The sequence below is a fragment of the Tamandua tetradactyla genome, chromosome 9, assembly GCF_023851605.1.
Source record: "Tamandua tetradactyla isolate mTamTet1 chromosome 9, mTamTet1.pri, whole genome shotgun sequence".
Taxonomy (NCBI): domain Eukaryota; kingdom Metazoa; phylum Chordata; class Mammalia; order Pilosa; family Myrmecophagidae; genus Tamandua; species Tamandua tetradactyla.
In genome coordinates, this window is record NC_135335.1 from 2990692 (window position 1) to 3003057 (window position 12366).

At 54.9% G+C, this 12366-nt stretch overlaps 1 protein-coding gene across 1 annotated transcript; it reads right to left on the bottom strand.

The window, feature by feature from the left end:
- Nucleotides 1-6409: 6409 nt before the first annotated feature.
- On the bottom strand, nt 6410-7888 carry MRGPRG (MAS related GPR family member G). Its single transcript, XM_077114821.1, is given in 6 exon segments — nt 6410-6933; nt 6987-7286; nt 7289-7373; nt 7375-7559; nt 7562-7618; nt 7621-7888. Coding segments are annotated over 6 exon segments (1419 nt in total).
- Nucleotides 7889-12366: the final 4478 nt, after the last annotated feature.

Sequence of the window (12366 nt, forward strand, 5' to 3'; positions counted from 1 at the left end):
GAAACTCAAGGGGACACAATCCCGGAGAGAAAGGAAACAAAATAGTTGAGCTCTGTATTTATCTAGCTTTTCTCCTGCAGTATGTAGGGACTAGAACTCAGACAGAGAGTGAATGTCTTACTGAACTGAGAAGACAGAGGTTGGAGGGACTGGGGAAAAAATCCCCAAGTCGAGGGAACCACAGACAGGAGAGCCCACAAATTTGTGCACGAATACCTCTCAAATCCTTGGCATGCCCTGAACTATGCAACTGCATGGAGAGACCCCAAGGTTCCTGCAGGAAAACAGCAGCTGGGAGGTTCAGAGGTTAAGGTCTGAGCACAGCCCTCACTGGCCATCAAGGGCTGGGAAGACAGAGTTTGGAGGTAAAGTCTGGCCAAGATAGAGAAGCTTTATGAAACACCTTAAGTTTTTTTCCATGGCAATCCCCAATGCCTTAGAAATAAGGCCCACATATTAGGATTAAAGGCTGCATCCTAAAAGTAAGGGCAAAACAAAATGGATCCCCCCTAACAAATATTTAGGTGATCCACCAGTCACTTGTCTGCCAGCCAGAACTTCACGTTCTTCAGAGGAAGGTAACGTAATTCAGAGTAGCTACAATGCACAACAGGCACAACATCATTCAAAACCAGAATGGACACAGGAAAAGAAGGCTCCGTGAACTCAGAGTCGGGTCAGTAAAAAGCATCCAATCTTGAAGCATAGAGAAGATTCACCATCGTTGTCGTTGTAGAGCACAGTACCATATCAAGTCCTCAACATGTGTAATCGGAGTCTCTGGAGGATGAGAGGGAGAGACTAGAACAGAAGAAACATTTATAGATGGATGATGAAAAATTGCCAAAATCGTTAACAGACATCAACCCATAGATGCAAGCAGTTCAGTGAACCCCAATGAAAGAATACAAAATCAACCATTTCTAAGCACTTTACGGTCAAACTGATGAAATTCAGAGCTAAAGTTAAAAATCTTAGACGTACCAGAGCCAAATAGCATGGGATAACATAATCTAGAATTTTATAATCAGTGAAAATATCCTTAAAATATGAAGGAAAAATCATGACATTTTCAGATACACAAAAACTGAGAGAAATTGTGCTTAGTAGACCCAAAATGCTAAAGGAAGTTTTTCAGGCTGAAAGGAAATGATTCAGACACGAGAAGGAATGAAAAGCACTGGAAATAATAAATATTTATTAATTAAATATTTAATTAATAAATAACTGTAAATGACTATTTTATTCTAAATTTAGTAAACAGTCTGTTGACTGTTTAAAGCAGGAGCAATAAAAAGCAAAAAACCAAAAAAACAAAACCAAAACAAAACAAACAACACCATGGGGTTTATGACATATTTAGGAGTAAAATATATGTCAACAGTAGCACATAGGGCTGGTGATGGGTTCATGGACTCATACTGTTGTAAGGAAGCTCCTTATGTTACATGTGAAATGGTATACTGCTGTGATAACTCTTGCAGAGGGTATATCCCTGATACCTGTTCTAGTTTGCTAGCTGCCAGAATGCAATATACCAGAAACAGAACGGCTTTTAAAAAGGGGAATTTAATAAGTTGCTGGTTTACAGTTCTAAGGCCGAGAAAATGTCCCAACTAAAACAAGTCTGTAGAAATGTCCAATCAAAGGCATCCAGGGAAAGATATCTTGGTTCAAGAAGGCTGATGAAGTTCAGGGTTTCTCTCTCAAATGAGAAGGCACATGTTCCTCTCTTATCTGGAAGGGCACATGGCGAACACAGCGTCATCTGCTAGCTTTCTCTCCTGGCTTCCTGTTTCATGAAGCTCCCCGGGAGCCATTTTCCTTCTTCACCTCCAAAGGTCATTGGTTGGTGGACTCTGCTTCTCGTGGCTATGTCATTCTGCTCTGCTCTCTCTGAATCGCTGCATTCTCCAAAATGTTTCCTCTTTTATAGGACTCCAGAAACTTATCAAGACCCATCCAAATGAGTGGAGACATGTCCCCTAATCCAACGTAACAACCACTTTTGATTAAATCACATCTCCAGGGAAATGATCTGATTACAGTTTCAAACATACAGTATTGAATAGGGATTATTCTGCCTTTAGGAAATGGGATTTAGATTAAAACATGGCTTTTCTAGGGGACATACATCCTTTCAAACCAGCACAATTCGCAAACCTGGCAAGGACATTATAAGAAAATTGATTAGAGACAAACATCTCTCATGAACATAAATGCAAAAATCCTTTTCAAAATACCAGCAAATCAAATTAATCACTACACCATGGGCAATACATTATGGTCAAGTGGAGTTTATTCAACAAATTCAACGTCAACATTTGAAAATAAATCAGTGTAATATACCATGATAGTGATGGATGTAAAGACTCACGTCATTTTAATAAATGCAGAAGAACATTTGATACCTGTCAATACTCATTTATGATTAAACGCCTCTCAAAAATCTAGCAGTAGAAGGAAACTATATCAATATGATGAAGAGCATCTACAAGACATCTACAGCCAACATCAAATTTAATTGCAAAATATGGAACGTTTCCCCCTAAGATTTTGCATAAGGTAAGGCTGTCCACTGTCATCATTTATATTCACACATTGTGTGGAGGTCTTAGCAAGTGCAATAAAGCAAGAAAAGGAAATGAAAGGCATAAAGATCAGAAAGCAAGTAGTAAGATCGTCTCTTTTTGTGAATGACATGACTGTGCATATAGAAAATCCTTAGAGTTTACGTACAAAAAACAAGAGCAAATTAACGAATTCAGCACATTTGCAAGAAAGCTACCAGGTCAATATATAAAAGTCAGTAAACTAGCAACAGACAATCGGGAGAATGAAATAAGCATGTCATGGGGGCATTGTATTAAGGAATAACGAATATTTACCTATGAATACTTTTTATGAAACATCTGCAACACACCTTCATCAAAAACCACAAACGATGGCTGATAAATCAAAAGAAGCCCCGGATAAATGGAGAGATAAACCATGTTCAGAAATTGGAAAACTCAATAGTGTTAAGAAGTCAATTCTCCACAAATTTATCTAGAATAATTGAACAGATTCAATGCAATCCCAATCAAAATCCCAGCAGACTTTTAGGGAACTGTCAAGATGATTTCAAAACGGATATGGAAACGTAGATCTTGAAGAAGAAACGGAAAATTGGAGGCTCAGACCGTTTGATTGGAGGATTTACCGTAAAGCTACAGTACTTAGGTCAGTGTGATTGTGGTGTTGCTGAGACAGCGATGGCACAGAGGAGAGTGGAGGACAGCCCTGCCACAGCTGATTTACAACAAGGATGTGAGTGTCATTCAGTGGGAAAAGGGAAGACTTCGCCACAAAGGGGGGAAAAGCAAATCTCACATCACCCGCAAAGCTTAACTGGGGGTGGGCCACGGACTCTTCCCGGGAGGCTGGTCACATGTATATCTCAGGGGCCCATTGCCCCTCCCTCTGGGGCGCCTGCTTCCCAGTATCTGGAGCACACCTGCTCCCATCCCAGGTCCCCCTACCTGCTGACAGCCTCCACCTGCAATTCTGTGCCTTTTGGCTCTTTTCACCAGCGGCCGGCCGGCGTCTCAGTGATCTCCTACTCTTCCCACTGTAAAGGCTTCCAGCTTCCTGCACAAGAGATGCCGTCCTCTCCACCTCACCTACCTCTGGGAGACTCTGCGCTGATACCGCCTCTTCCAGGAAGCCTCCTCTGCTTTCTGAGTGGGACCCGTAACCCTCCTTCTTGCACCCGTATCAGGAGTGTGTAAAAAGAAATAAACAGAATAGTTATTTTGGCCAACAGATTTAAAATGGAGCCAGAGGTCATTCTGGAGGTTACTGTGATGCAGGACTCAGCCAGAATCACCAACTGCCACAGGAGGCAAAGCCCCAGAAAGCAGCGCTCTCAAAGCCCAAGGACATTAGGACACCGTAAACAACCACAAGGTAGAGAACTCAGTCAATTATCTATCCTGAAGGACAATTAGGGGATCCCAAATATCCACCAACCACAGACAGCTTGTGGAATCTTTTCCTTTAAAGACCCTTGGCTGGAAATGCCAAGACGGGACACAGTTTTGGTTGCTCCTTGAACCTGTGCTCCCCGAGCTGCAGTTCTAAGTCCCCAAATAGCAGCTTGGTTGTTCTGCAGCTCAGTTTGCGATTTCTCGGTTGACCAGATGCTCCATCAGCAGAACTGGGCCACTTGAGGGAGAGAAGGGGTCCTGGTTACAGGGCATCGCCACAACCAGGCACCGTGCAGGGCAAAGGGGGCACAGGGTGGCTACCTGACACCCCTGAGAGTCTCCGTGCACACCTGCAGCACTCTGTCTTTGGGATGTCAGTCTGTCTGTCTTTTCTCTGCATGTCCAGCTCCTTGGGGATGGAAGCCGGAGCATGCCCAACACAGGGGCGGCTCTAACAATGCCTGTTAACTTGAGCGGGTGGCTGCACTCTGCCGTGAGCAAACCGGAGCCTTTCTTCCCGACAGCATACTCAGGCTGCAGGCCAGGAAGGTTCCAGAAACCAGGACTGGCCTGGTCTGATTCCATGCCCATCTGCTCCATTTTAGTCATGTCATTCATCTATCTGTCTGTCCGTCCATCCATCCGTCCATTCATCTGTCCGTCCATCTATCCATCCATCCATCCGTCCACCGAATCACACCACGCATTCATCCATCCACCCACCCATCCATCCTACCTTTACCTGTAGAACCTCTTTCCTTGGTTGCTCTCGGCGTGAAGAGGCAGCCAGGCCCCTCCCACCCACCCATGGCTCCCTTGGGGCTCACTCGTAGGGAGAGAACAGACACTAAACAGGTAATGAAGTAAGTAAGCGAGCACTGGTTCCTGTGCATGGGAGAAGGGAAGCATGCGGTGTGATGGACCTGCAGGTGGGGGCGGGGGGCAGTTCAGGCGCTCAGCCAAGTACAAGTGTGCAAAGACAAGCTGAGAGCATGGCCCCCACTGACAGGAGGGGCCAGGTGTCCCAGGACAGACAGACGGCTGGCCCAGATGGCTGGGCAGGATGGTGCCAGGTGGTGGGCGCCTGGAGCTCTGCCTGGAGGTGCAGAGAGGGCCATGAGTTTGGTCTTGAAGGTCAGGACCGGCCAGCAGTACGAGCGTCAGCCCTGCATGGAGGCCTCACTTCCCAGAAATGAGCCTGGGTTCCTTTCACAGCTGAGGAAACTGGCTCAGAGTTCTTGGGGGACTGGCTCGAGGTCGCCCAGCTGAAGGGTGACCAGTGGGATTTGAACCTAGTCCCTCCTTGGGTCAGAGCCCATTGTCCTCTTGTGTGCTGGACTCAGACAGGCCTCTAGGGCGCTGTCCTTTCTCCTGGCCACGCACCTCTCCAGCTGGTGGTGCTCACCTGCTGCCCAACTCAGGCTGCCTTCCCGATACCCCAGCAGCGGGTTTCGGGAGCAGTGCTCCCCATCGCCCCATCAGGTGAGGCTGACCTGTTCTCCTGTACCCCAGATGGGGTCAGCTGCCCTCCTGATCCCACTGGCGCACGCTGCACGGACCCTGGGGGGGACTTGGGGCTGTTTCCCAGGGCTGGGAGGACGGGGCTGGCCTGAGGCACCCCCACCTCGGAAACTGCCCCCACACTTACCCCATTTGTGACTGTCACAAGATCGGCAGCCCCTCCCTGCCCAGTCCCCCACCAAGCCTGCCTGCCTGCCCACCGGGCTCTGGTCCCTGTACCCACCCTTCTCCGTCCCAGTGCCCCTTGCCCTGAAAGCTCAGCTCTGGGGAGGACAGGCGGGTGGTGGGTGGAGTTGCCTCCCCCAGGTAAAGGAGGAAACCTGCAGCTGGGGACCACAGACAAGTTCTGGAATCTTCTCCAAAGTTCCCGTAATGGGCAGTGCGTTATGTTTCCCGTGGGAAAGAAGAACTTCATCAACAATTCTCAGGAAGAGGTAAAATGTCCTAACTGATTTCACCTTGCATGTATATAACTCCTTTAATTTTGCTAAAAATGGAATTCCTCCAGGTGTGTATTTTAAAAAATGGCTGGAGGGTTCTACCTTAAAAACAGTCCCTTTTGGGTGGAAAGAATTTTGGTGATTTTGTTTCGTGGGTGGCTTGAATATTTTAACAGTGACCATGAACGATTTTTTACTTTAATCATCAGAAAACACATAAAATGATTTGTACTTTGGAAGTCAAAGCAGCTTGGCTTTTTCTTTTTAAAAACGAGGTCAGCCAGCCCTGAGGGCAAAGATTTGGGGGGCTGGGGGGGCTCCAAGTGAGGACAGGGTTGGGGAGGAGGGGAGGTGGAGGCGGGAAGCAAGAGCAGTTCCAAGGCTCTGGGCAGTGGCCAGGGGGAGTTTGTCGGGCCAGCGAGGTGGGCGGGTGGGGGGCGGGGGGGGGGGGAAGGGGAGGGCCAGGGCTGCCCCCACCCTTTAGCTTTGGACCCTCAGCTTTGCGACCATACAGCGCTGCCTGGTGGCCGCCGGGGAGAGCGCGGCAGGGGACGCGAGGAGGTGGGGGGAGGGAGCGGGGTGGGGGCGGGGCTCGGGTGGACGGAGCTTTCGGGGCGGGGGAGGGGGGCTGGGGGCGTCCAGGAGGCCCCGGGAGAGGAGCAAGGCTCGACGGCGAAGCTTTAGGGGACGGGCTCGGCCGCGCGCCTTCAGTCCCCTTCCCACGGCGGCGCGGCCCAGCTCGGCCTCGGAACCCCGGGGCGCCCGGGGAGGTCGCCGGTCCCCTCCTTCCTGCTGGTCGCGCGTGGCTCGGGAGTCGGCGCGGCGTGTGCGCAGCCGGCCGGGTGCCGAGGAGGGAGCACAGCGGTCAGGTCCGGCCGGGGGTGGCCCCGGGGCGCGCATCCTTCCCCGAGCCTCTCCCGCCTCGCCCTCGTCCTTCCTCACGTCGGGGGCGGGCTTGGCAGGGAGGGGTGCGCGCCCCGCGGGGCCTGGGCTCCGGTTTCCCTCTGGGGTGGGGAAGGGGCTGCGGGTGGGTGGGTGGGCTGGGGGGAGGAGGGGCCCCGGGGCAGCGGCTCGAGGAGGCGCAGGGGCAGGGCGGGTCCCGGGGCGCCCGGCTCCGCCTCGCCCCCCAGCGCCCGGTGCGGCGTGACCTGCAGGGGCTCGCGCTGCCCGCGCCGCCCGCCCTCGGCGTAGCAGAGCAGCGGCCTGGCGCCGCCGTGGACGCGGGCCAGGAGGCGGGCGAGCGGGCCGCAGCCGGGCCGCAGGAGGCTCAGGAGGCCGGGGAAGGCGCAGCAGAGGAGGAGGGGCAGGCCGCAGAGGCCGAGCAGGAGCACGGAGCCCAGGAGCACGCTGTAGAGCCGGGGCGCGGGCGCGGCGAGCAGCAGCCCACCCAGAGCAGGAGGCCCAGGCTTGATGTGTTGGCCGCGGCCGCCAGGCAGGCCACCCAAGGCCACCCCGGCCGCGTGGGCGCGCAGGCACGGGAGCAAGCTCAGCTCGCCGCCCAGCTGGCCGCAGGCGAGGGCCGGCAGCAGCACGGCCGCGGGGGTGAGCGCCCAGGCGAGCGCGCAGAGCGCGGCCGAGGCGTGCGGGGACCAGCAGCGGCCGTAGCAGGCGGGGAAGACGTCGGACAGGCCAGCAGCCCGAGCCCCACGCTGAACCAGAGGAAGGACAGCGGCCGCGCCAGGCGGGCCCGGAGCCCAGGGCCGCCTCCGCCGCCGAGAAGCCCACCTGGCAGGCCAGGAAGAGGGAGTCGGCGGCCGCCAGGTGCAGGACGTAGATGGAGAAGGGGCCTGTCCTCCCGTGGAGGCCAAGCGTCCAGAGCAGGAAGCCGTTGGCCGCCAGCCCGCCCAGGCCGAGCAGCAGCGTGAGGTAGAGGATGGGGCTGGAGAAGGTTCTCCGCAGGCCGAGCATTCCTGGTTCCCCAGCGCCGTCGGAAGGGAAGACGTGCCCAGCGCCCGTCATGCTGAACGGGCAGGAAAGGTTTATTTGGGACGCCCTCCTGCGGAGGTGGCGCTGCAGGGACCCGCCATGTGCAGGCGGGGGCATGGCTTGAGCCCCGCCTGGCCCGGGGAAGCATCCCCCAGCCAGAGGCATGTTCCCCAGTGGGAGGGGCCCGGGCGACACCCCATAGGCCCTGCAGGGGTCTGCTGCGCAGGGTGCCCCCCGGACCCTCTGTTCGGCAGTGTGTGTGTGTGGGGCCTCCGGGTAAGGGGGAGGAAGGTGACCGGGAGGGAGCGGCTGGGGTGGGTGGCGAGTGCCTGGGAAGGAGGGGGCCCGCCCTGCCCTGCTCCCTGCTGCCTGAGAAGGGGTGTCACTCCTGCGCTCTGCCTGGGCTCCCCTGGACGCGGACGCTGGTCTGACGCCTCCCTCAGGCCCTGGGGGCTTCGGAGGTGGGGTGGGGGGCCCACCCGGGAGGTGGGGAGAGGCTCACAGGAGGCTGAGGCAAGGCGACGGCCACCCGGGGTGGAGACCCACTGCGAACTTCCGGGTGCCACTGGGACCCCCACCCTGAGAGGGGCCAGAGGCTCAGAGCAGCCCCCCATCCCGTCCTGCCGCTCACCCTCCCTGGAACCCAAACGGGTCCTTATTCTCAGGCTCCTGGGGGTGCTGCTGAAGGGACATCAGGACCCTGGTTCTGGGGTGGGGGTGGGGTGCAAGGAGGGGGAGAGTGAGGCAGAGGGAGAGACAGAGAGAGATAGAGAGACAGAGACAGAGAGCGATAGGGAGACAGAGAGATAAGGAGACAGAGAGAGACAGGGAGACAGAGAGAGATAGGGAGACAGAGAAAGCCAGAGAGACAAAGAGAGACAGAGAGGCAGAGAAACAGAGAGAGAGAGAGAGAGGGAGACAGAGATAAACAGAGAGTGCGACAGAGAGATACACAGACAGACAAGGAGAGAGAGATACAGAGACAGGGAGACAGAGAGAAACAGAGAGAGGGAGATAGAGATACAGAGAGAGACACAGAGATAGAGTGAGACAGAGACAAGACAGAGAGAGAGATACAGAGACAGGGAGACAGAGAGAGAGAAACAGAGACAGAGAGAGACCTAGAGAGGGAGACAAAGTCAGAGAGAGAGGGACAGAGAGGGAGGTGGCCCCATAGCCCCTCGCTGTTCTCGTTGCCACCCCTTCACCCGGGCTGTGACCCCGCCCTGACTCCCCTTGCCACCTCTTCAGTTGAGTCCTGTCCCTCCTCAGTCCCTGCTGAATCTCCCTGCCCAGCACCCGGAAGGACCTGGCCTGGCACTGTCCTTGTGATGACTCTTGCCCCCTGGAAGGGGCCCCACTTTGGGTCCCGAGCTGGCCGCTTGACGGCACTTGCCTGGGGTGGGGCTGGGGTTCACCCTCTCCAGCCTGGGACTTCTGGGGTGCAGGGCCTGAGGTCTGGGCGTCAGAGCCCTGGGCGGGAGGCTGAGCCTGCCCCGATATGCTCAAAGGAGGAAGCAGAGCACTGCGTCTAAGATTCTCCCCTTGTCCGTCTCTGCTCCCAACCCCTTCCCCAGCTTCAGGGGGCCCCGGAAGCTGGGGGGCTGGCAGTGGGCATCTGCTCACCTGGGGGGGCTCCGCCCCAGAGCTGGTGTCTGGGTGGGGCCGGCGGACCTGGGCCTGGAGGCCTCTTACCTGCTGCCCCCTGCTGGCTGCTCCTGCTCCGGCCCCTCTCAGGCCCTGACCACCCCAGGAGCTCCTCCTGGATCCTAAATCCTCTCGTGTCCCTCTGGGTCTGGCCGGCTGGACCGAGAACCGGCCCCTTCTCTGGAAGTGGGCGGGTGCCGGCTCCCAGTTCCCAGGAATGAGCTCACATGGAGGCGGCCTCCCCCTCAGGCCTGGCCCCGGGAAGCCCAGCTCAGCACGCTGTGGGGAAGCCCCCTTCCCTGGAACCTGGAGGGGCACCCGCCTGGGGACCCCCCGTGTCCAGTGAGGGGTCGGATCAGAACTTCTGGGCCCTGAGCGAGTGCCACCACCTCTCACTGCCTCTGTCTGCACCTTGCATCCATCTGCCCGCTCAGTGCCTGCTGGCCTGGGGCTGCCTCCCACAATGGTGGGTGCCGCAGGTGGGGTCAGCCTGTGGGGGCTGCCTCCCTTCTCGAGGAGCTGTGCTCGGGGTGTCAGTGATAGCACATGGGGCATGGAGGGGGCCAGATGGTGCCTCCCCTTGAAAGACATGTTCAAAACCCCCCAGCACCTGTGAGTGTGACGTTATTTGGGAAAAGGGTCTTGTCTTTGTGGATGAGATTAACTTAGGGGTTTGGAGAGGAGGATGGTCAGGACTGGCCTGGAGCCAGTGACAAGTGTCCCTTTAAGAAACCTGCAGAGGGAGACCTGAGACATGGACAGGAGGAGGCCACTGGGAGACGGGGGCTGGGCTTGGGGTCTTCTCTGGAGGCTTTGGGGGAGCAGCTTCCCGGCACCTTGACTTTCAACCTTCGGCGTCCAGAATTGGGGGAGAAGAGCTTTCAGTTGTCTGGTTTGTGGTCACTAGCGACGATGGCCCCAAGAATTGCAGACCATGTGGTTATGAGCTGGCAGTATTCTGGGGGCTCTCTAGGAACCATCTTGCACCATCCTCCAGGGCTCCGTCACCCTGTCTGCACATGGGGAAACCGAGGCACAGGGTGGCCACAGGCTTGTCCAGTGTTGCTCAGCCCTAAGGGGTGGGTGCTATGGGATCTGAAGCAGGCCGTCTGCGGGGGCACCCCATCTCAGGGCTCTCATCCCCATCTCTCTCCCACAAAGCATGTAACCCCCATGCAATTCTGAGCACCTTCTTAGGGTGTCCTTGTACCCTCAGAGGCCCAGGTTGACGCCCATCCATCAGCAGTCACTCAGAACACCCGAGTTTGAAAATATCCTCCAAAAAGCTGCCTGCCGAAGCCGATGGCTGCACCTGCTCCTGACCACTCTGTGATATGCCGATCACTGGCCCCTGTCAGCCTACAGAACTGGTGATGTCATACGGTCCGGCCTGAAGCAAGCCCAGGGCCTTGGGCAGGGCCCCTGGCCCCCTGGCCCCCTCACCCCCAGATTCCTCGCTGAAAAGGCTGCTCCCAGGGACAGGCGACCAAATGGGGAATGTTGGAGGATCTCCCCTCCTCAGTCAGCAGTGTGCCCAGCCGACGTGGTCAGCTTCCCAGGCCTCTTTGCAGAAGGGGCTCAGCAGTTCAGGAAGTGAGTGGACCTGGGGCTGAGGCCTTGCTGCACAGTCCTGGGTTGGCGTCCTCAGGTATGTGAGAGTCCCCAAGGGACTGGCTGCTTCCTTCTGCCACGAGGTGGGTGAGGAGCCTGGTGGGGTGCACAGGCTGACATCAGCCTTTCTCAGTGAACACCGAGGCTCTGCCACTTCCAGGTGGGCCGGCCTGGTTTGGCAGCCTCTCAGCCTCAGTTTCCCCCAAGGGTACTCACAGGGCTCGTGAGCTAAAACACGTAACATGCTCGATCATGCCCTGTGCTGAGCAAAGAACTGGCATATGTTGGCTCGTACTGTTGACGGGCACCACTGCGGATGGAATCACGATGCCCACCAAAGGCAGTTCTCACTGCATTCATAGAGGTGCGAGCCCACTCGTAATAGAACCTTGAAGATGCCATCATCAGGTAAGGTGCGGGCTTACTTGTGAGCAGGACCTTCGAAGAGCCTATTTAGATGAGGCCAAATTGGGTCCAGGTGGGCTTCACCGCAGGGCTGGAGGCCTTGGACAGAGAGGCAACCTTGGCAGAGAAGCAGCGGCAGGATGGAGGGGAAGCCAGAAGGAGGAGCACATGACGGAGGCAGAGATGCGGCCAGGGCACCCCAAGGACGGCTGCAGACTCCTGGAGAAAGCATGGCTGGTGAAGGCCTCAGTGGTGGACTTGTACCCTCCAAGCCCGTGAGACGATTAATATGCACGGTTTAAGCCACCCCAGTGTGGGTGTTTGTCATAGCAGCCCAGACAGACTAAGACAGTTTTCAGTGGTTGTCAAAACCATTTTTTTTAAATTAGTTTTTTATTGAAGTATAATGTGACAAAAAAAGGTACACAACAGTTTACAGCTTGATATACTTTCAGAAGTTTAATATGCTTGGGTAGCCAGTACCCCAACCAAGAAACCAATATCCAGAAGGCTCCTTTGCTCCTCACTTGCTTGACTTCAAACAGTACAGTTAATTTTTCATTTTCTTTTCTTCTTTCTTTCTTTTTTTAACTTAATATCAGATAGTATGTCCTATTTTATCTCCAGTGGCTTTAGTTCAAAATCATGTCTCTAACATTAATCGATATTGTCATGTATAGTTTGGTCATTCATGATGTTGGATTGTATTCCATTTTATAAACATGCCATAATATATTTACCCGCTGTCCTACAGAAAGACATTAGGGGTGTTTCTAGATTGGGAGTATTAAAAAATAGCACTCCTATGAAAATTCTAGGACATGTTTTTAGGTTAACAGGATTGTAAA